General features: G+C 28.0%; 2 protein-coding genes and 1 long non-coding RNA gene across 3 annotated transcripts in view; 2 read left to right on the top strand and 1 right to left on the bottom strand.

Moving 5' to 3' along the window:
• Positions 1-3,480: 3,480 nt before the first annotated feature.
• Positions 3,481-5,904, top strand: LOC111622533 (mpv17-like protein 2). Its single transcript, XM_023364936.1, has 3 exons — positions 3,481-3,671; positions 4,915-5,497; positions 5,868-5,904. Exons 2-3 carry the CDS (start codon positions 4,932-4,934, stop codon positions 5,902-5,904), a joined length of 603 nt encoding a protein of 200 aa, XP_023220704.1. The 5' UTR covers positions 3,481-3,671; positions 4,915-4,931.
• Positions 5,905-8,534: 2,630 nt separating this feature from the next.
• The window catches only part of LOC111622548 (leukocyte receptor cluster member 1 homolog), a 34,331-nt gene continuing 18,574 nt past the window's right edge, over positions 8,535-24,291 (bottom strand). The window contains exons 3-7 of the mRNA XM_023364959.1: positions 21,821-21,952; positions 18,683-18,791; positions 18,522-18,579; positions 18,119-18,272; positions 8,535-9,772 (exon numbers count right to left, since the gene is read on the bottom strand). Coding sequence (XP_023220727.1) covers positions 9,539-9,772; positions 18,119-18,272; positions 18,522-18,579; positions 18,683-18,791; positions 21,821-21,952 — 687 coding nt within the window. The 3' untranslated portion in view covers positions 8,535-9,538. The remainder of the gene's footprint in view (positions 9,773-18,118; positions 18,273-18,521; positions 18,580-18,682; positions 18,792-21,820; positions 21,953-24,291) is intronic.
• On the top strand, positions 23,331-24,024 carry LOC111622549. Its single transcript, XR_002756294.1, has 2 exons — positions 23,331-23,757; positions 23,833-24,024. It is a non-coding gene; the product is annotated as an uncharacterized LOC111622549 (long non-coding RNA).

Raw genomic sequence — 24,291 nt, 5'->3', positions numbered from 1 at the left:
GTGATAGAGGGAGTGTGAAAAAAAAATGCAATCCCTGTGTGCTGTCATAAAGACATTATGTAATAGACGGCGCCCTATGCTGGCAAGTTTCAGCTTGTAGTCGTCTTACATTAAGTATTTGAAAGTATTTCAAATCTTTGACTGTTTTATCAGGGTGACATTTTCTCAGATGATTTTCTAGCTTGGATGGTTTCATAGCGTCATTGCTCAAAACTTTGTTGCATAAAAGACACATATGAAATCGTTTGTCCGACAATAATGGAATGAAGCCAAATTTCAAATAATCAACACTGTACTGTCTACATTTCTTTTTAGATTCGGCCGTGTTTAGTACAGTAATACCTCGACTTACGCTATCCCGACTTACGCGAACCCGGAGTTACGCGATTTTCAAATCTCGTCGATTCTTCTTTTGGTTGAGTGCCACGCAACTCTTGATTACTCACTCCCCCCACACTATTGTTCAGCTTACATTTTCGGACGTGTCGCGCAGAATCGACACATAGATACAGTTTATTTTGTGTTATTTATTTCTGTATTTGTTATATCTACGGAGACTTGAGAGACTCTATGTGATGATTTCTTGTAACCGTGAACGAATCAAAAGACGAGATAAGATTAACGAGAACATTTATTAGCTTACATACATCCGACTTGGATTTTACACAAATTATGAAATTATACCTTGACTTACGCGAATTCGACTTACGCGGTTATCGCTCAGTCCCACCTATCGCGTAAGTACGGGGTATTACCAGTAGCGTGCCGTCATTAGAAGTGTTGGAAGCGCCGCTTCCCTCGTATTCTCTAAAAAATAAATAAATATTAATTTTAATTATATGAAAATAATCGCACAATATTTTATTATAACCGCATTATGTATCTTATTACAAATTTCTATACTACACGGGGAAAAAAAAATTGCTATTGTATATTAGAATATTAGTGGCGGAGTGGAATCTCCTGTATTTTCAGATTACGAAAAGCCAGATTTGCGCATGCGCTTTACAGAGCACCAACCTCACCCGGTTTAGCCGGTGGAAGCCTACGACCTTGGGTGAAAGCTGCACACATATAAAGATTCCAATTCTATCAAGGACCGGTTCTGGGCTGTTAGCCGCCTGCCCACTAGATATTTCGATTACGTGAATAACGAGTAGATTTATAACTTAACCCAACCGATAAGAATTTACTGGTATGTTTTTACGATAGTTCTGTATAGTTGACAGGAGTTTAAAAAATCCATTAAAATATTTGATATATTTATTCCGCTCTCCGATTTTATATTACTCACGGATTTCGATGTTAAACCAGTGATATTACGATTTCGTACATCCCATCTTTAAGGGGATGTAGAAAAAAACGTGTACAATTCTTGTATAATGTTAAAAAATTAACCGTTACTTCGACAGCATCATTTACAACTAAATTTAATGAATGAGAGAGATGCACGAGGTACAGAAAAGGCTCTAGAATTTATTTTCCTTAAATTTACGATTTATGTATCCGTTGTCGTAAAAATTTGTCTTTCCACTTTTTTCCCGAGACTACAAATATTCGAGTACAAAGTAACTGGTTTCGACTTATTTCTACTTAAGAAGTAGTTAAATAATTAAGCGATTAGGGAATTGGGGACGTAAACAAAACCCTGATGAAAGAGCCGGAATTTTACTTAAACAAAAGCCTAACCGGACCAATATCTAGCCGAGTACAGTGGGACTGATTTCTTCGTAATATTAGATGTAATAAAGACAGAAATTTTTCCAGTTCAATGAAAGTGAGTAAAAGTTGTAAATTTTGGAAATTTCCGTGGACACCTGGTCTTAAAACGAATTACAGTAGTTAGAAAACAAATGACTTTTAAGTTTAACAAATTTAGATTTTTACAGCTATGATGAGAAACGTTTAAAATTTACAACAACCCTGTCGCGTCCTTTGAGATATACTAGTGATGAGACAAAAGAGACATTAACCGGTATCGGCACCCTCGGGATTTGGCAAGCATGCACCGCACCGCACACCTACCAAGACCGTCTCTGATTCCATCCACGAGCCACTGGTAGGGAGCAATTTTAACTAGGTGGATTGTTTTAATATTTAAAAAGTAAAGACTATTTTATGTTATTTTTATGTACGTTTCTTCACAAAACTATATTTATAATTTTCTTTAAAAGTATATTCATACAATTGAATATTTTGTACCAGGTATGTATAATTGTATATCATCACACATTTTATTTTAACAAGTAAGTTTTTATAATTTTATTTTTAATTTTAGCCCTTATATTATAGCTAGCAATTTAGAATGTAATTGTGATATCGAAAATTTATTTCAAAAAGTTTTGGCTCGAGACCATATAATGAAAAAGAAAAAATTTGTTCGACATTTTCATGATAAAATTTATGAAGATATAAAATGGCTTTGTGGATGCATAAAAATGCAAAATTTGTTTTGTTGGCCTTGCCTACTATTTTCAAATAAAATTAGTGTGTAGAATGAGATTGGCTTTGACGATTTAAATAATTTGAGTAAAGCTGGCAAAAGACACGAAAATCCTAAATCTCGCATCGATTCTTTCGTAAAATTGAAGCAATTTGGAAATCAAAATAGAATAGAATTTAACATTAGTACACAATATAAAATATATATTGAAAATTATAACAAGATAGTTACGGCTAATAGATATATTTTAATTAGTAGATGTTATCGAAGCGAGAATTGGCATTTAGAGGGCGTATAGAATCTATTAAATCTAATATAAGAGAGTTAATTATATTGAACTTGCTTATTTATTAAGTGCGTTAGATAATCTATTAATTAAAAATACATTTAGAGAAGTCTACGGTTTTTACTGGCTTATCGAACAAACGAATACGAATGGACCCTAGACCATTGCTGACTGATTGCCCCTGGAAGTCGGCTTCTTATAGAAACACAGCTTCCCTATCATCAAATGTCACGGCACTCCACTGGGTATTACTGTATTAATTATCTGTGGACAAAAATTAAGCTATTTAAATATGATAAGACACAGCATTCAAAATTGATTCTCGGTGTAAAACCTTATTTTAATTTAATCTTTAGATATCTTTTTTATATACAGAGAGGAATCGTGTACTGTACACGTGATGTTTTAGCTGTACGGCCTCAAGGTTCTAGGACCTTGCATTGGTACGGCCTTGTTTTCTAGGTGGCGTTGCCTGGACGAACCCATACGAGCTTGCAAAAATGATCATCTTACAAGTTAGTGCCTGCAGGGCGGAAAGTTTAAAAATAATAATAATGCAATAAAAAAATAAGGAGAATGCAAAATGTTTAAATAAATTAGTTTATATAATTTTTTAAATAAAAAAATATTAAAAATTTAATGTGTTTTTTTCTTTCTTTCTTCCCCCTTTTAAAACTAAATATCAGCCTTAAGAGGGCGCTTTAACGAAAAACGTGAAGTAGGCCGTGTCTTGTTTTGTACACGTGCTTGGATGTGTAGAGTGCATTTTCTTACGTAATTTTTATTTCAATCCACAAGTGTTAGCAACAACTCCAAATAGCAACTAAGTGTAGTTGTTACACTTTCAAAATCAAAATGTAGATTCGAAATTTGTAAAAAGTATGATATATTTTTGTAAGGAATAAAAAATATTTTTAATTAATGTATAAAGTATTTTAAAAGGTAAGTGTAAACATATAATGGTGCATGTAAACAATTCACGAATATATATTAAAAGATACTTTTTTGTGATAAACTTGAATTATTTTATCAACATAATTCAGGTTTTTATTTAAAAATTTGTTGATGAAAAATAGCATGTTTTTTACCTATGAACTTTATATATTAGTACCATGCAGCATGCTCTTTACATATTTATTTTGATAGTAAAGCTAATGCACAAAGAATTCCAAAGAATTATTGCATGTAAATATATATATGAAAGAAAGATTGAGATATTTTTATAGATATGAGCTTAAACACATAAGATTATTTTTTAAATCTTTGTTCAATTATACTGGCCAAGTTTATTAATAGTCTTTATTTGAATTTCATTAAATAATTTAGCCGTGTAAAATTTATTTTTCATTGCAAATCTGAAATTTTAAAAGTATACAAAATTATTACATTACAGAAATATAAAATGATACAAATTTCACACATTTGGAAAATGATTTAGAATTTAAAACTGAAAATGTGTTGTTTGCATAATTTCTTCTTTCTTTTTAAATTATAATAGATTATTAAGAGAGAAAATTGTGTCTCTGTGTGGTGAAGTGTATAAATTTTGATTATTGTTTGAGAATATAGAATAATTTATGAAACTATTAAAATTGATATAACAACAAAGAGGTTGCGGCCGATGTTTTCATCGTGAAAACATGAACGTCGGACATTCAGTGCCACCCTCCTGTAAGCCTAGAAGTTTGACAATGGCATTTGGAATGTCAGTGAAATCATGCTTGACATTTTAGACACCATTGTCAAACTTCTAGGCTTACAGGATGGCGGTGCTGAACATCCAATGTTCACATTTTCGTCAGTTGCAACCTCTCTAATCATTTTAAAATTCACAAATGGTTGCTGATTCTTACCCAATCAGTTTGAATTAAAATATTTTGTTTCAAATTATGTCCCATCTTAGATAGTATAAAACAGACTAGTTTAAATTTTTCTATGAATTATTTATTTCACTTTAGCTTACCTTGTATTAAATGGTATTATTAAACATTATAGTAAGATTGCATTTATATTAATTAAATTTACTGTACATTTCTTATTAAAACTGTATTTCCAAAATGATATATTTTTCCCCTTGGGAAGAATTTTTGAAAATTAAAATTGAATGAGATTTTCTGTATTTGTGTCGTGTTAAATGTATATAAACCCTAAAATAAATGTTAATCATAAATTTTTTTGATTTCAGATAATTGTATAGAAACCATGGCATCTACAAGGATATCACTTCCAATAGTTAAAGTTTTTATTAAAAAAACAATATTTTTTGGAAATGTTCTATTTCGTAGACATTTATTAATAACCAATACAGTTATTTCTACACTTATGGGTGGTGCTGGTGATTTAATCGAACAACATTACGAGATTTTAATGGAAAAGAAAAATAAAATAAATTATTTACGCACTTTACATATGTGTGTGGCAGGAACGACGACTGGTGCCACTTCACATTATTGGTATATATTTTTGGATAAATGGCTACCCACGAAATGTTTTAAAACTGTAATGAAAAAGGTGTTATTTGATCAAATTTTATTTTCTCCAGTTTGTATAACAGTGTATTTTGGAACATTAGGAATACTTAGAGGATTGACAGTTGAGAATTTTAAAGAAGAATTATTACATAAAGGATCTGACATATATAAAGCAGAATGGATCGTATGGCCTCCAGCACAGATGTTAAACTTTTATGTCTTACCCACGAGATTTCGTGTTCTGTTTGACAATTTTATTTCATTAGGATTTGATATANTTTTTTTTTTTTTTTTTTTGTATAATTTAATAAAATTAAAATAATTTTAATAATTTTACTAAAATATTTATTTTTATGAAATAATTAAGTCATTAAATAAGTTTATTTAAAAAATTTATTTTTGTATATTTTAAATATACAGATGGAATATTTTAAATTTTACATGGTAATTTTTTTCATTAAAAATTATTTTGAATTTTGTTGGTCTTAAAAATGGTCTTAATATAAATTAATATATCAGCTGTATATAATATGTAATTTATATTATTATATATTAATTACCATGTTTTTGAGTTTGAAATTGACTCAGAAAACATATAAGTTTCTCTATAATCATTGTATTATAGAGAAAAATTGTAAAATTTTTGTTAACAATTATGTTTTCGCAGTGTTTTAATACCATTTAGGGGAATTGAATTGAATTGAATTATTCGAGTAGACTTGGAATGAGTTAAAATTTTTACATCAGAAATAATTGAAATAATTTCCTGATATTCAAATCATTTTATGAATGCATTAAATTTGATTATTGGAGTATGATTGTACTATCCTTTAATATATAGGTATGATTAAACAATAGACAGCAGTGTAGTAATATATTTTTTGCAACTCTAATTCTCATCTTTGGATTTAGAAAAAAAATGCTTAAGTAAGAGTTATTCAAATTGTTAATTTCTGGTGTAAACTTTGAAGGAATAGTAAGCTGTACATATTTTATGTGAAACAGAGTACTCAAAATTTATAAATTGTGTAGATCCTGATATACTTATCTGATTTGCATTGTTTGTATATAGAATGTAAATAAATATAGTTTGAATACTGAAGTTTACTGTTGTTTGATCTGTTCAAAATTTTTTTAAAACTATATCACAAATCAAATATTTATTAACTTTTTTAAGAAAACAAAATGATGGTAATTAAAATCAAAGTAAATCAGTATTTAAAAAATATTGCTTGGATGAAAATATCAATGTTTCTTCAGCCCACTGGAATTTATACTTTTTATAACATTAAGAATAATCTGAACAAGTATTGATTTTGAAGAGCACTTCTACTATTACATATTTAATTTGAGTGATTAAATATAACAAAAAATGCTTACAAATTTTACTTTAACTTTTTAATGTATTAATATATGACAAAAGTAATAATGTTAATTTGTAAAAACGTAATACTTTCTAAACATTTGTCGTGGATATCTTGAAATTGTCACACTGGTTGCCATCGTCAGTTACACAAATTTCAGAAACTTGGTCCCACAAAAGGCTGAGTATTTACATTCTTGTGAATAAAATTTAGCAAACAATATAAAGGATGAAGAATTTTCTAGAAAAACATCCTTATCTACAGATGATGTGAAAAATGGAAAGTGACAGAAAACCTTGCCCATCAACTTGGTTTCTCAGTAGAGGACTTAGTATTTCACTTATCATTATGTGGAAATCACTTTATGGTTTGCATTACAGAAATAAGTTTATCCTTCAAAAATTTAATGCAGCTCTTCAAGCAACATGGTATCTCATCAAGGGTGCAAATCACAAAAATTTAATAAACAATACTTTAATCAGTAACGATTTCACCTTTGCATTACTTTACATTTGTCATATTGTGTTTGAACTCTTTTCTTTGCAATTATCAACTTCAAAACTTTATAAATACCCTGTATATTGACATTAAATTGAACCACTTGATATTAAGCATATTTTTAAAAATAAATACATTTTGCAGTGCATTCTGTACGAAAAAAATGACAACTGTCAAAATAATCTGACACGAATTAGTTGCTAATAATAGAAAATTATTTCATGAATTACTTTGGTAATAGTATTTTTTACTTTATTACATGTAAGTATGCTAAAACATTACTAATTTAAACATTAAGTTCTCTTCAAAATAAAATCTGCAAACTGAACTTTTAATCTTTAAAAAGTTAACATATTTTCTGACAAACTAAATTAATTTTGAATGCTATCTAAAAACTATTCCCCATTTATAGTTTGTTATTATCTAATAGAATAGAAATTAAGTGAAGTAAATGTAACTGGAAAGGGATTAACAAGCAAAACTGATTGGAAACTTGGCTTAAATCATCAAAAGATAGATGCTAAAAGAATGTAAGATTAAGATACATGTAATTAAAATAAATCTTTACTCAGAGAAAAATAAATATGATCTTGTAATAAATACTTGAATTATAATAATAAATTATAATTTCTTTATATATCTGTAATTTCAACTGATTAAGATTATAATGTTACTACAAACTGATCAAATGCACTTTAGACACAAAACCAAGAATCATTTATTTAAAATGTATAATAATAATAATAATGAAATTTGCATAGATTATTATTAACTTGATACTACTATAATGCATAATCTTTTTTTTCAATCAACCAGATAGCCAAAGCAATTGTCAGTATTCTGCTCTGAGTAACCCGAATTTGTACCTGTCAGGACCACAGAATTTTTAAATAGTCCAGTTTTGATATACGAGGTTCCATCCCTATCACATTGCTCCATTGTGGTCCAGCTGAATCATAGGTGAGTCTGTTACAAAGGCCCTCTTAATACCCACAGACAGGGAAGAGCAGTGGCACATTTAGAAATATGGCACAACCAAGCCCATAATATTTAGATACTTCTCAAACTAATAATGCCACTTTTGCACTGAATGATTTTATTTTATAATTTTAATTCTGTAATAACTATTTTATTTTTACACTTTTAAATATCAAAAGGGCAAAGGGTACTATTATTGAAAATCCATCATTAGTACTTCATGCAAAATATAATAATATTACTCAACTGAAATGTCTTTTGTCCCCACTTAAACTTTTAATTTGCATTAATTCCTTAATAAATTGTTTCTATGTAAAATTATTTTTTTCTTTATTTTGATGTTATTGTTATTAAATTGAATTTTTTGTACCTCAAATTCGTGCGCCCTTAGACCCAGACTTAATGTGAAATCCACCACTAGAGAAGAGTTTAAAAAATCTTTTTTAATCTTTTCCAAAATTTAACAATATATTACATAATCATGTTAAACATCAATGTTTACAAAATTCTCTAAACACATCAAGAATACTGTCTCTAAAATTGAATGCTATTATAAAATGCAATCCAGATTGTTTATCTTTTACAAAAGGAGAAAGTTAAGTGAGAAAATATATTCAATTGATAAGACAGTATTTGCTTTGTTTGCAAAGGATAGCACTAGTCATTCCAGTAAAGTTATGCAGTTCAATGAACATTATATCACATTACTGATCTTTCTGTTAGTTCATTAATTTCATTAATTGAAAATTAGAATTTTATTTTACTCCATTCTACTTCTATGATGCACTTTGATGAGTCAGAAATGTGTACAGGGACTGGGTTATGCTAGAATGATGTACAAATTTTGGTTATAGGAAATAATGGAAAAGCTCATCCTACTTGTGTGAAATTTCAGGAACAAGGTACGTTTGTAAATCAGTGTCTTGCTGTACATTTAAAAAAAAAAAATACACTGTAAATATCGTAATAAGGCATCATTTTAGATCTAGGAATATGTACTATATGTACTTAATATGGAAAAATGAAGTTTACATCAGCACACAAAGTCTAACTGAATGTTGAGAAAATATATTATAAATGAGAGAGTTTGTGTTTTACTAAAAGAATAGCTTCAAGTTTCTGAGAGAGTCAAATCTCTCTTGTTACTTTCATTATTATTTATATTTTCTAAGCAATGGGATACATTATTTCATGTTTAGGATCACATTTTAGGTATATTATTAACATACAGATATATAAAATAATTGAAGTTGCATATAATAGTTTATTATTATCTGAATTACAATTATTAATAGTCTTTTGTTAATTAATTAATTTAAATAATCTATAATTACACTTATAAGTGACTTATATAAATGACTTATAAGTCATTTATATATATTGATTAAGAATTTTCAAGCAAAATACATTTCATCTGTATAATATTATAAAAGATTTTGTTGAAATAAAAAATATTTTACATTTTAATGAACTGATGATTTGACCGAAACAGTTTATTTTATGTTACATTAGATTGTCTTGCTAAATGTGGATTGAACTGAGAATTATATTGCCGATCTCTTTCATCTGTTGAAATTTGTTTTTCTTTTATACCTCTATGTTTCTTAATTAATTCTTCTGCTCTTTCTCTTTCAATCTTCTCTCTTTTCAATCTTTCTGCTCTTAATTCTTCTATTGTTTTTTTCTTTTCATATTTTTCAAGCTTTTTTTCTTTCTTATGTTTATGTTTAGACTAAAATCTTTAGTTTATGAAGTAAAGTATATTAATTTGCTGATTTACAAGAAAATTATTATGCATGTTTTTAGTATTACTCAATTTTAAAAGTAATTGATATTGTAAAATATAGATCATCACTTGTAATTTGAATAGCTGTCTGTCATTTTCTTCTGGATGAGAAATAAAGTTAATTAAATTACAAACACTGCATCAAAGTATTAAATATGAAAACTCTAAAAAGAATTTGCTTAACTGATGTTGCATTTGAGATGTCTTGCCTTTCAAATAATTCCCAACTTAAAACAAATTATTAGGAGAGTTGTTAAATATATATATTTTATGTTAGGTTATTTTCTTCAAAATTAACTCAAGATTAAATGTAGATATTAATTGTTTTATGAAGTCTCATCTATCATGTAAAAGAGATTCTCTGTTTTGCGGGACTTTGTCAAATCATGATAGAATTGAGGCAGAGCCAGAAGGAAACAAATGTTCCTTGAACTTGTTAGGCACAGAAGCATACCTATGTATGTGGCTAGAGCACCAGGGGCAAACTTAAATATGGAACCTTCGGGATAAGCCTTTCATTAGTCTGTTACAAATTTAAAAATGACGAGTATAGAATCACTTTTTTATTAATATAATGCATATTTTATTTCATAATATAATTTTTCATACTCATGTGTGACAGTTTTTTATGCCTATTTTCCATTAGATGCATGCAATGCTGCTGTTTATTTTTCTTTCCCAAATTCTGTTAGGCATGCTCAATCATGTCAGGGAGCATGGACATTTTCACTTTAACTTCACTGTACATAAAAAATGAAGTCATGGTCCTCTATTTTTTATATTTAAATAGATCCTTATTACATTTTTGGATTCCTCACTGCAATTAATGAAAATGACAAAGTTACTTCAAAATTGACCCATCAAATTTTGAGAATGAATTCGATTCTATAAGCCCACAGAAGACATGCTAGCAACATTGGAACATCACCTGACAAAGTCGTATGATTCATTCAATATTGCCTTGTAGTGTGCACTCATGTTACAACCTTGTATGTCAAAAATAAATTCATGGACTCCCAATTTTTTGTAACATTTTTAGATTCCTCAACACAATAAACGGAAAATTACAAAGTTTTATCAAAATCAACTGATAAAATTTTGAGATCAAATGCAATATTTTAAGCCACACAGAAGAAGTTTTGCTAATATGCCACCTTAATAAATCTTGAATATTTCATTACAAACACTAAATAAAACAGCAGTTGAGTGAATGAAAACATTTCAACTCACTAAGACCAAAGAGACTGTGAATTGCTCAATCAAAGAATTTGAATGGTTTTTGTGTTTTTTTGAAATAAGACACATTGTCTGTAAGAAGACTACATTTTAAAAAATAACTTTAAATAAAAAAGCTAAAAGTGAGATTCTCAGAATAAACTTTGATATACTATTCATAATGATAAAAACCATATACACAACTCATACTCTCCAGAGGTTTACGCCGTACCTCTTCCTGTACTACTCAAAAAAACCTGTTAATGTAAAGTGATATCATAACCATAACACTAGACCATATAGAGTTTCACAACTGGATGGCCAAATCAGTATAAACATCAGTCTGCAGCTGTAGAGGACTTAGATTTGAGTGCTGGTCAAAAATTTCCAGGAAGTTTTTGTGAATGATTTGTCTTGGATCTCCTTCCCTCATCATTGGCCATCTCCATTGCTACCTGGAAAAATCCTTTTAGTCAAAATGAAAATAAAAAAATGTATCATTGCACAGATAACATTCACCATCATCTGACAAGGGTGATGTCACATATGAAGCAAAGGGAGGACTTTCTCCTTCAGTTATATAGAACTTTAATGAATTAGAAAAAGTTTTTGTACTAAAAATTCTGTTTAAAAAAGTTCACATTTAGAAGAAGCACAGATGTCTTCACAATCATCCTTCTAACATCACAGAGAATAATGTTACACAGTCAATCTATATTTTGATGTTCTTTTGCTGCCTCAATATGCAAAAACTGTCTAAAATGCCTTCTTGTGTAATATTATTATTCCTATGATGTTAGAAGGATGACTATGAAAACATTTGTTTCTTCTACATATAAAATTTTCAAATGAATTTATTGTCCAGGTTTATTTTTAATAATTAAAAATTTTATGTAAAAAGTATGATATATTTTTGTAAGGAATAAAAAATATTTTTAATTAATGTATAAAGTATTTTAAAAGGTAAGTGTAAACATATAATGGTGCATGTAAACAATTCACGAATATATATTAAAAGATACTTTTTTGTGATAAACTTGAATTATTTTATCAACATAATTCAGGTTTTTATTTAAAAATTTGTTGATGAAAAATAGCATGTTTTTTACCTATGAACTTTATATATTAGTACCATGCAGCATGCTCTTTACATATTTATTTTGATAGTAAAGCTAATGCACAAAGAATTCCAAAGAATTATTGCATGTAAATATATATATGAAAGAAAGATTGAGATATTTTTATAGATATGAGCTTAAACACATAAGATTATTTTTTAAATCTTTGTTCAATTATACTGGCCAAGTTTATTAATAGTCTTTATTTGAATTTCATTAAATAATTTAGCCGTGTAAAATTTATTTTTCATTGCAAATCTGAAATTTTAAAAGTATACAAAATTATTACATTACAGAAATATAAAATGATACAAATTTCACACATTTGGAAAATGATTTAGAATTTAAAACTGAAAATGTGTTGTTTGCATAATTTCTTCTTTCTTTTTAAATTATAATAGATTATTAAGAGAGAAAATTGTGTCTCTGTGTGGTGAAGTGTATAAATTTTGATTATTGTTTGAGAATATAGAATAATTTATGAAACTATTAAAATTGATATAACAACAAAGAGGTTGCAGCCGATGTTTTCATCGTGAAAACATGAACGTCGGACATTCAGTGCCACCCTCCTGTAAGCCTAGAAGTTTGACAATGGCATTTGGAATGTCAGTGAAATCATGCTTGACATTTTAGACACCATTGTCAAACTTCTAGGCTTACAGGATGGCGGTGCTGAACATCCAATGTTCACATTTTCGTCAGTTGCAACCTCTCTAATCATTTTAAAATTCACAAATGGTTGCTGATTCTTACCCAATCAGTTTGAATTAAAATATTTTGTTTCAAATTATGTCCCATCTTAGATAGTATAAAACAGACTAGTTTAAATTTTTCTATGAATTATTTATTTCACTTTAGCTTACCTTGTATTAAATGGTATTATTAAACATTATAGTAAGATTGCATTTATATTAATTAAATTTACTGTACATTTCTTATTAAAACTGTATTTCCAAAATGATATATTTTTCCCCTTGGGAAGAATTTTTGAAAATTAAAATTGAATGAGATTTTCTGTATTTGTGTGGTGTTAAATGTATATAAACCCTAAAATAAATGTTAATCATAAATTTTTTTGATTTCAGATAATTGTATAGAAACCATGGCATCTACAAGGATATCACTTCCAATAGTTAAAGTTTTTATTAAAAAAACAATATTTTTTGGAAATGTTCTATTTCGTAGACATTTATTAATAACCAATACAGTTATTTCTACGCTTATGGGTGGTGCTGGTGATTTAATCGAACAACATTACGAGATTTTAATGGAAAAGAAAAATAAAATAAATTATTTACGCACTTTACATATGTGTGTGGCAGGAACGACGACTGGTGCCACTTCACATTATTGGTATATATTTTTGGATAAATGGCTACCCACGAAATGTTTTAAAACTGTAATGAAAAAGGTGTTATTTGATCAAATTTTATTTTCTCCAGTTTGTATAACAGTGTATTTTGGAACATTAGGAATACTTAGAGGATTGACAGTTGAGAATTTTAAAGAAGAATTATTACATAAAGGATCTGACATATATAAAGCAGAATGGATCGTATGGCCTCCGGCACAGATGTTAAACTTTTATGTCTTACCCACGAGATTTCGTGTTCTGTTTGACAATTTTATTTCATTAGGATTTGATATATATTCGCCATATGTAGTTTATAAAAAACATATTAAAACTTCTAATGAATCCGGAATTGAAAACTCAAGTAAAAAAAAGACAAAGGAGTGTNTAGGTGTATTAAATTGATAACATTTCAGATATTGTTATGAATATTTTTATATATTTCTATTTTTTAACCAAATGTTTGAACCGTTTTAAATTCAAATTTGTTATTGCATATTGGTTCAATTATAGAACAATTGTAAATGTTCCAGAAAATTGATCAAATTGAAAACAGTTCATTTGATTCTCAGCAATTCTCATCATTCTCAGCAGTAGATGTAATATAACAATTACTATGGTTATTGAAATACTGAATATAAATGAGGTTTGCATGCGAAGTCACATATAACAGCTAGTATTTACATATTATGGTAATTAAAACTTATAGAAAGATACACTTTGAGATTAGTCATCATTGTCATCAGTCACTTTTTTCATGAATAAATTTAATAATAATACATAATTATTTAAATAAATAGTTAATATTAAAATATACAAACATATACACAAAATTATATTAAAACAACTTAAGGTAAAAAAACAACAAAATTTATATGCTTTCCTATATATGAGCTAAGCCCAAATAATAATTTAAATTTTTTTCCAAAAAATATATTTCAAACAAGATTTTTTACAAACCAAAGCATTTTTAAATCAGTTTTTAATAATAGTCAGATATTCATAAAGATTTGAGTCAATGTTAATGTCTCTATCTAAGATGTCTTTAAATTATGAAGAATGTGCATATTTTTTGCACAGTAAAATACCCTAATGTAAATTAATATTTTTATTTGATTTTCTTTTAATATCACTAAAATATATCATAAATTTGTAAACTTTTAAAATTTTTTAAACATTTTTCTTTCTTTATTTTCCAAATTAATGTTTCTATTTAACACGTTAACCACTATCTAACGCGCCGGTGGTCGTACTAATTAAGACTGTACAGAGCCATCTGACCGCCCGACATCAATATAACCAATGTAGTTTCTCTCAAGGTTAAATTATCCTGGCTTTGTAAGACATTGTTTACATCCTAGTGGTGGCCTCTCGCGCCACATCTATAAAGTTGGCTCTGACCAACAGCGGTCATATGGCTCTGAACGGCCCTAACTACTACGACTGCTGGTGCATCATATGACTCTGTACGGATCTAATTAGTACGACTGTTGGCACGTCGGATAGCAGTTAATGTGTTAAATTCTGTAATCTGATGACTGTAGGTTTAGATTCATACTAAGCACTAAAACATTCAGTCAATCATTTTTAAGAGTTTCTGAAAAAATTTTTAAATATTAATTATTCATTTGATAAAAAATCATGAGTTAACTATTCATTGATGTCATTTGCTCTGCAACTGACATCAATGTGCAGATCAGACAAGTTTTAACATTTTGTATTGACACATTGTTCTACTTTCATCATGCTTTTAGTGCCACAAGATGAAGAGAGTTGAAAAAACATATACAGTACAGCCAAATTGTGTAGCCACTAATCACTTCAATTGAAACTAAGGTCCTGCTGCATATTCATCAAACTTAGTCCCATATAATTTCTTTCTGTTTCTGGAATTAAAGATGTGAAGACAAGGTTCTGACAAGAGTTGTGCAGAGCTACAATGAAAACTCTTTGACAACTGTTCAAAAATATATTACAATAAGCATAAAATTTGTGAGTATATAATTTAATTGGCAAAGGTGTGCATTGGTCAAAGGTAAAGTTTCAAGCATGACAAATTGTCAAAAGACATAGAAGATCACATCCACCATTATTCCATGAACAAAATAATCAACCATTGTATAAAATATTTTAAGTATTTTGAAAATTTTAATCATTAATAAATATTTTGTGAATTTTGTGGTTTTGAAGTTACTTTTGATGCTTATCATGTAATGGCTGAGTGTAAAGCTTTTGTAAACAAAAGGATTTTGTATTTTGGAAAAGAGTTTCTGTCAAGTTATGATTTTATAAGTTTGTCATGTAATAATAAGAATTACATATGTATATATAATTTTACTGCTAACATCTAATGAATTTATTTTCTTGTTTATTTAGCCACCAGGAGATTCAAAGTGTTATAAAAGTGGCAGTCACTGTTGGTGGAGTTGACAGTAAATTTTGTCGGCAATTTTAATGCGATTTAACTAATTATGAAATTTTGTTGTTACAGGTAATGTGACAGTTTTTTCTTTTTTCATTTTAGGGCAATGGCTCACTGCTAATTTGTGACATGTATAATATGTTGTTTTTTGTTGTTGTTTTGCCTGTATAAATAGGCATTTGCCTTGTACTAATAAATAAATAATAAATGTTTAAAGGGTGATTCATAGAATTTATAAAAACTAAACTGTTTTTAGTCGTTTTAGTAAACTAAACCTATGTTCATATATGTCATTGATAATCATATATCACATGATGAAATTAATGATTTTAAGAAATGTCTAGCTATTTCTTTAAGTGCTAGCACATCCTATAATAGACATTTCTTTCAGAATCTATCTAGTTCTTCTGGTCACTTCTTAAATGACCAGAAGACATGGCTTCTGCAGATGTTGGAAAAGGTATATATTTCAGCATCTGTTTAATGAAACTAGGCATTTTATGTAATGTCTAATGCTTCATTAGCACATGGCATAAAACAAAACAATGGAATAGTTCCAAATTTACAAAAACTTTTAACATATAAGCGTTAAATTAGACACCTATGTCACTAAATTGACGAGCGTTTTCGACGATATACACTTTCGTCTTCTTCAGGTCATTAGAACCTTTTTTGAATACAAAATTTTTAAAAACATTNTAACTGTATTTAAAATTCTTATTAAAAAAATCTTGAATCAAAATCATCACAAATACAAAAGTTTATATAAAAATTTACACAAAAAATTAAAATGCTTGAAATTTCTAAATATTTTTGCTCTCAAGATGTTAAACTTTAGATGAATAATTATTACTTACATGTGTGTGATGCTTGTTTTTCTTGGACTTTTTCTTTGTGCTGCTTGATTTTTCTTTTTCATATTTTGTTTTCTACATTAAAAATAATAATAAAATTCAATATAAATTTTCAAAAGTCCAATAGACTAATGCCGATTCATATTGAAAGAATTATTACATTTAATGTTGTTTTATGTAACAGAATACTATACATTAAATCTTTTAATTGGTTAATTGTGAATTTTGATTGAAATTGCTTGATAAATTTCTTTAGTAAAATAAATTTTCATCTATATTAAGTGAAATTTTTTGTCATTATATTCTTATAAATTTTTGGAGTATTCTTTATTTTTATTTAAATAATAAATATAATTAAAATTATTTATGTATGAGTACCTGATTAAGATAATGAAGATTAACTAATTGTTAAAATAGGTCTCAATTATAGTTATGTTAAAATAGGTCTCAAAATAGGTTTTTCATTTTTCAAAAGCTTTTTGAAATTTCCAGTATTTTTGTATAATGGTTCATTGAGGCTTTATGTAAAGATAAGACAGCAATATACTGCACTTCTATTCACATAAATAATAGGTAGAAGTTAAAATACACTACTACAGTTGAATTAAAGAAAGTAATGAATTTTTAGTTATAAATTTTGAATGATGACTTAAATGAATTTATTATAATTGGTTTAGTAAGTAAAAGTACAGTTGATTTTCATACATTTTTCTTATTATGAAAAATATAATACAGTAATTTAATAATATTATGAGAGAAATATCAAGCATTAATAGATATATAAAAAACAATTATTGTACGGCAATTTATCAATTTTTATGTAAAAATTCATTGCCAATAAGTTAAAAATATTAGAAAATTACACATTACAAACTGTAATATTTTTAGCTATACTAATGTTAATAAAAATTTAGTAAAAATAAGTCCTCAAAACAAACAAAAAAGTAAAGAACTGCTTGTGCATTTCTTCTGTTTACATTATAATAATTCAATAATAATTTTATTTGCTATATCAAACATATTTATTTTTAAACGTTTTCACATTCATTTCAAGCTACCTTCACCATATTTGTAAATCAAATGTGCACAGTTATTAAAATCAAACATTTTTTAATAATAGAACATATTGAAAAATAATTGTTGGCTATGTATATCAATTTATATGTATACTGAAAATGACCCAAAGTGAATCTGAAAACATTTCATAAAAAATATTTTTGGTTTCCCAAAGCAAACAGCTTTGTCTTTTAGTTTACTATTATGGCATAAAATTTTCTGCACATTTATTTGATATATCAATTAAAATTTTCAAAACTTACTAACATATACCTTTGAAATTTGGAAATCTGATGATGATTCCTTTATTTCTGTAGAAGTTTTGTTTACTGTTGACGTTTTTCCTTCTTTCTTATGTAAGTAACGTCTTATATCAATAAGTGGATCTTGAAGTTCAGATTTTGTTCTACTTGCAGAATGATCTTTACTACATAAAAATGAGTTAACAGTTTTTATAACATAAATATGTACTTTGTAATCTAAATATATTTAATTAAACTAATTTATTGATTTTTAATCAACCCAACAATTACTTTAATTAAATATCAAGCAACCAACCAGATTCCTTTATTGACCTATTAAGGCTAAATAATTTCTAGATAATTTGGAAGGAGATAGACTGTTAAACTGACATCTCTTGTTAAATTTAATGATTTTAAATAAATTAATTAATTACCTGTAACTTTCATCTTGTACACGTTCTCCTGGTATTTTTACATACCATGGAACTTCATCTATTTGAAAATAAAAATTTTATTAAAAACAAAATATACTTCATAATTATAATAGATTTATATATTTTATAAGCTAAAAAATATACATGTATTATTTATATACTTGAAATATCCTGCCCAAGATATGTAAGGAGTCCAATCTTTTTTTCAAATTTTTCTTGTTCTTGCTTTTTCTCTTCATCGTGTTCTCTATTGGATCCTCCAAAATATCCCTAAAAATTTTAATTTAAAATAAAATATATGCATTAAATAGCTTTTATTATTACTATGTTGGATGTAGTAGGTTATATTTGGTTGACACTAGATGCTGCATATTATGCCAGACCAGAGTCAAGACATAGTAACCAAAACAGGATAAAAATTAAATAAGTGTGTGTGTTGTGTCTATATTCAGGAATTTTCTAACAATATGATTGTATTCAATATAGTGAGTGGCCTTCTGTAATGCGATGTATGTGTTTCTATTCAACTCTAATGTTCCCAGACTTTTGTGTAGTTTGTTTGGTATGACACCTGTAGAGGAGAGAATGACAGGTAGTGTACAATAAACATCCTATCCATCCTCCATAGATACCTTATTTCTTCAGCAAGTTTTGTGTACTGGCTGATATTTCAAAGCATGTGTTTTGTACATTGTGAGTGTTTGGAATAGATATGTCTATAATGTATGTAATTTTATTGTGTTTGTCAATGAGTGTGATGTCTGGTCTGTTGTGGTAAATCATTTTATCTCTGCCATAGTACATTTTGTGTGCTGTTTTCCAACGCTATCTGTGAAATGTATTTGTAGTATGGTTTGTGAATGTCTAATAATTTGTGTTTGTTTGCAAGTGCTTGGTGTATTATATTTGCTACTTGATTATGTCTATGTAAATAATCTGTCTGTGCAAGAGCTTGCAACCAGATGTGATGTGTTGTATAGTTTCTGGCATGATGTGACATTTTCTATGTGTTTTGTTTGTGAATGTTGTATCTTTGAGTATATGTTTTTTTGTAGTTTTTTAGTATTTATGACCTGATCCTGTATGCTAATCATGAACCCTTTCGTCTCCCTAAAGAGGCATTCCCAAGCTAACCAGCTGTTTGACACAGTTTGGTCAACAAAATCCTGGGCCAGGTCATAAGGATTCCTGCCATGTCTGCCTTTCGAGCCCACAATTACTTAATGATGTCTATGCTTTATATATGTTGTGTCATATCCATATGATGTGAATGTAAGTTTAATGGTGTTTTATTTGAATCTGCTATGGTTACTGCTTTATGTAACTGTAATGTTTCTTGTAGAAAAACTCTCACAGTGTCTGTATTTGTTTGTAGTGAAGGTTTACTATGTCAATCAGACCACATTTGCCATCTTTACATGAAAGGGTTAATCTTTCTACAGTGAATTTAAGATGATTTTGTTTATGCTTAGTAAGTGTTGTTCTTGTTTTCCTTTGGAGTTGCTCAAGATCTGTGTGAGTCCAATGTATAACTCCAAAAGAATAAGTGAGTACTGAGACGGTGTATGTGTTTATTGCTTTAACTGTGTGTTTTGTATTTAACTGTGTTCTGAGAATAGCATTTAACCTACTTTGGTATTTATTATTCAATTAATCTTTGCTTTATTTGTGTATGTTCTGTATGTTTGGCCTGTTGAAATCCTAAATACTTGTAGAACTCACCCTCTTCCATGGATTCAATAACATCTCCATTTCCAAGTGCAAAATCTCCTTTCTTCGAGACTCCTTTTTCTATGTCAAGTGTTTTGCATTTGTCTAGATTATTGTTATTATTATTATATGGAAGTTTTTAAAAATTATATAAAATTTATCTAAAACTTATTAAATGAAATGAGGCAAAAACTTAAATAAAAATTAAGAAGAAATGAAAGTAAATTTATTATTATTAATCTTATTAATAATATAAATTTATTGCTTTGCATTCATTTATTTAAAATTATAATTTTGCTTTTTGTTATTAAAGTTTAATCTAAATTTAAATTAATTAGATCTTAAGTAATGTAAGATCTATGAATTATTATTCTTCAGATTTTATGTTATAACATTTATCATCAAAAATTATATCATTTGAGCAAATAATAGTACCAGATTTCTTTGATTCTAAGTTGCCATTAATTCTGAGATGCACAGTAAGTCTGGTATTGAATTTTTATATTTATTTTAATTGAGATAAAAGATTTTAAACAGTTAATTTTATTAATTAAGTAACAATTTAGAAAACAATGAAAATTCCATGAAGTAGATGTTTGGCAGCTCTATTTCATGCTATTCTGCATATACAAAAACTAATTGTCTTCTTGCTGCATCATAATATTATCTTAAAGGCATTTTCAACATTAAAAAGGAGTTTAAATTAAACAACATTATCAACGAAGCTCATCTAAACTGATGTGACATCCAGCAATATATCTTTTTAGATACATGAATCATTTTGTTTACTCACAATGCTAGTTGACTGTTACTTTTGATAGTGAATATAAGATTGTCATCAATTTTACATGATAAGTAAAATTACATGTGTTTCTCTACTTTAGACAAATTATAAGAAGTAAAATACAGTATATCTTACAAGTGTGGTTTATATTTAAAGATGTTTTTATTATATCCAGTTCTTAAACATGAAGAAGCCAGAATATTTTAGCACTGATAAAACATTTTCAGCATTAGCAAATTCCATTTGAAGTATTTGAAGATAGAATGTTTATCCATGATAAAGTATATTCTATCTTCTTTATATCTTGAAGGGTTTATGATGTCATCTTTTACATAATCAAAGGATTGACTATATATGAAATAATGTTTAATAATTAAAAGAATAAAACATTAAAATTATAAAACTATAATTTACTTCTTAAGCAAACTGGTTTCAAATATTACATATTCAAAGTATAAGTTTGTAATTTTACAGTATAACATTAATAGAACATTTAATAATTTAATCATAACTTTTATAGTTCAATAAATGCTAAGTAATAAACATAAGACTTTACTGGAACTAAAGATATATATAATCTCTAAAAACATTTAATTCAAAAAGTAAATTGCAGTTTTTCTAGTAACTAAATAATAGAATTCAAATGAGAATTCTTTGAATTCTAATGCTTCCATTACTTGATTTTACTAATATAATTTACAAAAGAAACATTTTTATTATAAATCACAGAAATTCAGATTTAAAATTTATCAATTAAAGTACAAATGAATTACATTAATAAGTAATGCACTACAATGATATTTACCCCTGATTTTTCTAATTCACTAAAAAAGTTTATGTGCTCTTTTGAATCTGATTTTGGAGGTGATTCAGGTTCTTGAGAATCATCGGGTTTTCTTTTCTTAGCTCGGAGATATGAAATCCGATGCTCTTGTTCCTAATAAATTAAAAGTATTTCCTCATTACTAAACAAAATATTATAATTTTAAACATAATGTAAGCCTTTATGGAAACTTCAATGTTAAGTATCATAAATCTCTCTTAAAAATTTTAAACAATATCTAGTTTATAAAACAGATTTTTTATTAACATACAATTTAGATTTCAATTCCACAATTAACTAAGATTTTCAAAGATAGAAAGCAATATTTTTTAAAATGACAAATTACAATTAAAAAATTGCACAACCTATAAAAGATGAATTATCAACAATTAATACAAATAATTGGATAAAATATATTTTATAATTCATCCTTTATAAGTTTTAGTTCACTTTTTGTTTATTAAAATTCAATTGCTATCAGTTAATTATAAATTTATACATTTTTCTTTTATAGACTTTATTGTATCATAATCAAAGGGATGTTCATTTTGTCAAAATTGTGTTCAATTTTATGCTAATTTTATACTTTCATGTCATGATAATGTATATAAGAAAGTAAAAACAACACTGAAAGCAGTTTTAACACAGTTTTAAGTTTATTTTTGCTAGCACTCTCAATGAATTTATTTTCATCATCTTCAGGCAAACAAGATAATTTATCTGCTGTTCTAGCGGAACTAATCTTGAGAGAAATTGAGCACAGAAAATTCAACTCACTGCATGCCATCAACTATGCTGAACTTGTATTATGTTGACTTCATTCTCATAGCATGGGATGATACAGACCAGACATTTCTCACATTAGAACATCAAATGTCCAGTGTACTCCCCTCTATTAACTTCACATTAGAAAAAGCAGTAGATGTAGCAATAACACTCTGCACAGATCCCCTAAATAACATAGTCCTTTAGGGGATCTGTGCATACATAGATCCCCTAAAGGACTATCATTCTCGGTTTTCCATAAGTTTAATATGGTGCTTCATATCATCCCTGCTGTCATTTTCCAGCTTTTGCGATATGTTGATGCCACTATCACTGCTCTCATTAAAAGAGAATTCTTAATACCATCAATGCAAATGCTCATAAACATTGAGTTGAGCATCATCAGTTTGACAGTATGCACAGCAGGTTTTTTGTATGCTAAGTGCAGCATATGCTAAATATGGTCAGGGAATCACTATTTCCAAGCATAACACTGTATAACAAGTGGGAGGTGTCATTGGTGCAACTGCTATTACCAGGGCTGTGGAGTCGGAGTCGTGGAGTCGGAGTCGGGAGGAATTTCTGGCTAGAGGAGTCAGAGTAGGAGTCGGAAAAAAATGTGTCGACTCCGACTCCGGCATTTCTTTTTTTTTGTTTTCCATAGAAAAATTAAAATGTAAAAGTATCTGCGAAAAATTTCACCCCCAATGCAATTTTATAGTAAAAATATTAGAATAATATGAAATAATTTAAAATAAATATATCGTTAGAGATGTTTTATTTGTCATTTTATTGCATTAAAAACAAGTTGTAACGAGACACTGGGGTCTCCAAAATTTACAACTATTTGACCTTTAGCCAGCTGCTTGGTGAACTTTCGCGGGACGTCCTTACGTAAACATCGAAGGGAATCGGTTTGAGGGGAGGGTGTTCTAGTAAGGTGTGCAGTAGTTCCAGGAATAATCCCAATATGAACACGTGCTGTTTGGTCATTACTACTATTTCTCTGAGGGAGACCGACTTCCTTGTCCGATTCAGGATTAATTCAGGATTCGTACTTGCGTCCTTTTTGTCTAACCTGGGTTAACTCGGAAAAAAGTACTTAAAGGGTTTTTACTACGATTCTCAAGTTCAGATTATTTTACTTGTGACTTGTAAGTATGAATTATATTTATCTACATATTATTTTTAAGAGTTATATCTAATTTTATATACTTAAATATTGTTAGATACCTAATTACCCTTTCACAATTTCACAATGGAAAAGAAAGTATTTTCAAATTCAAAGTCTGCAGTTTTTGAATATTATAAACTTACTACGGATGGAAAATATTATCAGTGTAAATGCATTGTAGAAAATGATGATGGCAAACATGTATGTGAAGCAAAAATTAGCGCTTTTGCTAGTTCTGAAAAAAAAATGCACCTACAAGAGCAGGTAATCTAAAAAGACATTTGCAACGTCTACATCCTAAAATTCTACAAGAAGTAAATGAAAAAGATAACAGTAGAAACACTTCATCTATTTTAAAATTAGAAAATATCCAAAAATTAAGTTCAGTACAAACACAAGTATGCAAATTCTTTGCTTCGGATAAAGTTACAGTAACAATGACGGGTGCAAAATTTAAAAATCTGATAATTGAAATGGTGGTGCAAGATAGTGTGCCTTTAATCTTTTTTTCACG

The sequence above is a fragment of the Centruroides sculpturatus genome, unplaced genomic scaffold (genome assembly GCF_000671375.1).
Source record: "Centruroides sculpturatus isolate CEXI.00-Female unplaced genomic scaffold, Cexi_2.0 scaffold345, whole genome shotgun sequence".
NCBI lineage: Eukaryota > Metazoa > Arthropoda > Arachnida > Scorpiones > Buthidae > Centruroides > Centruroides sculpturatus.
The sequence above is the reverse complement of the archived record's forward strand: the minus strand, read 5'-3'. Positions and strand labels throughout refer to the sequence as shown.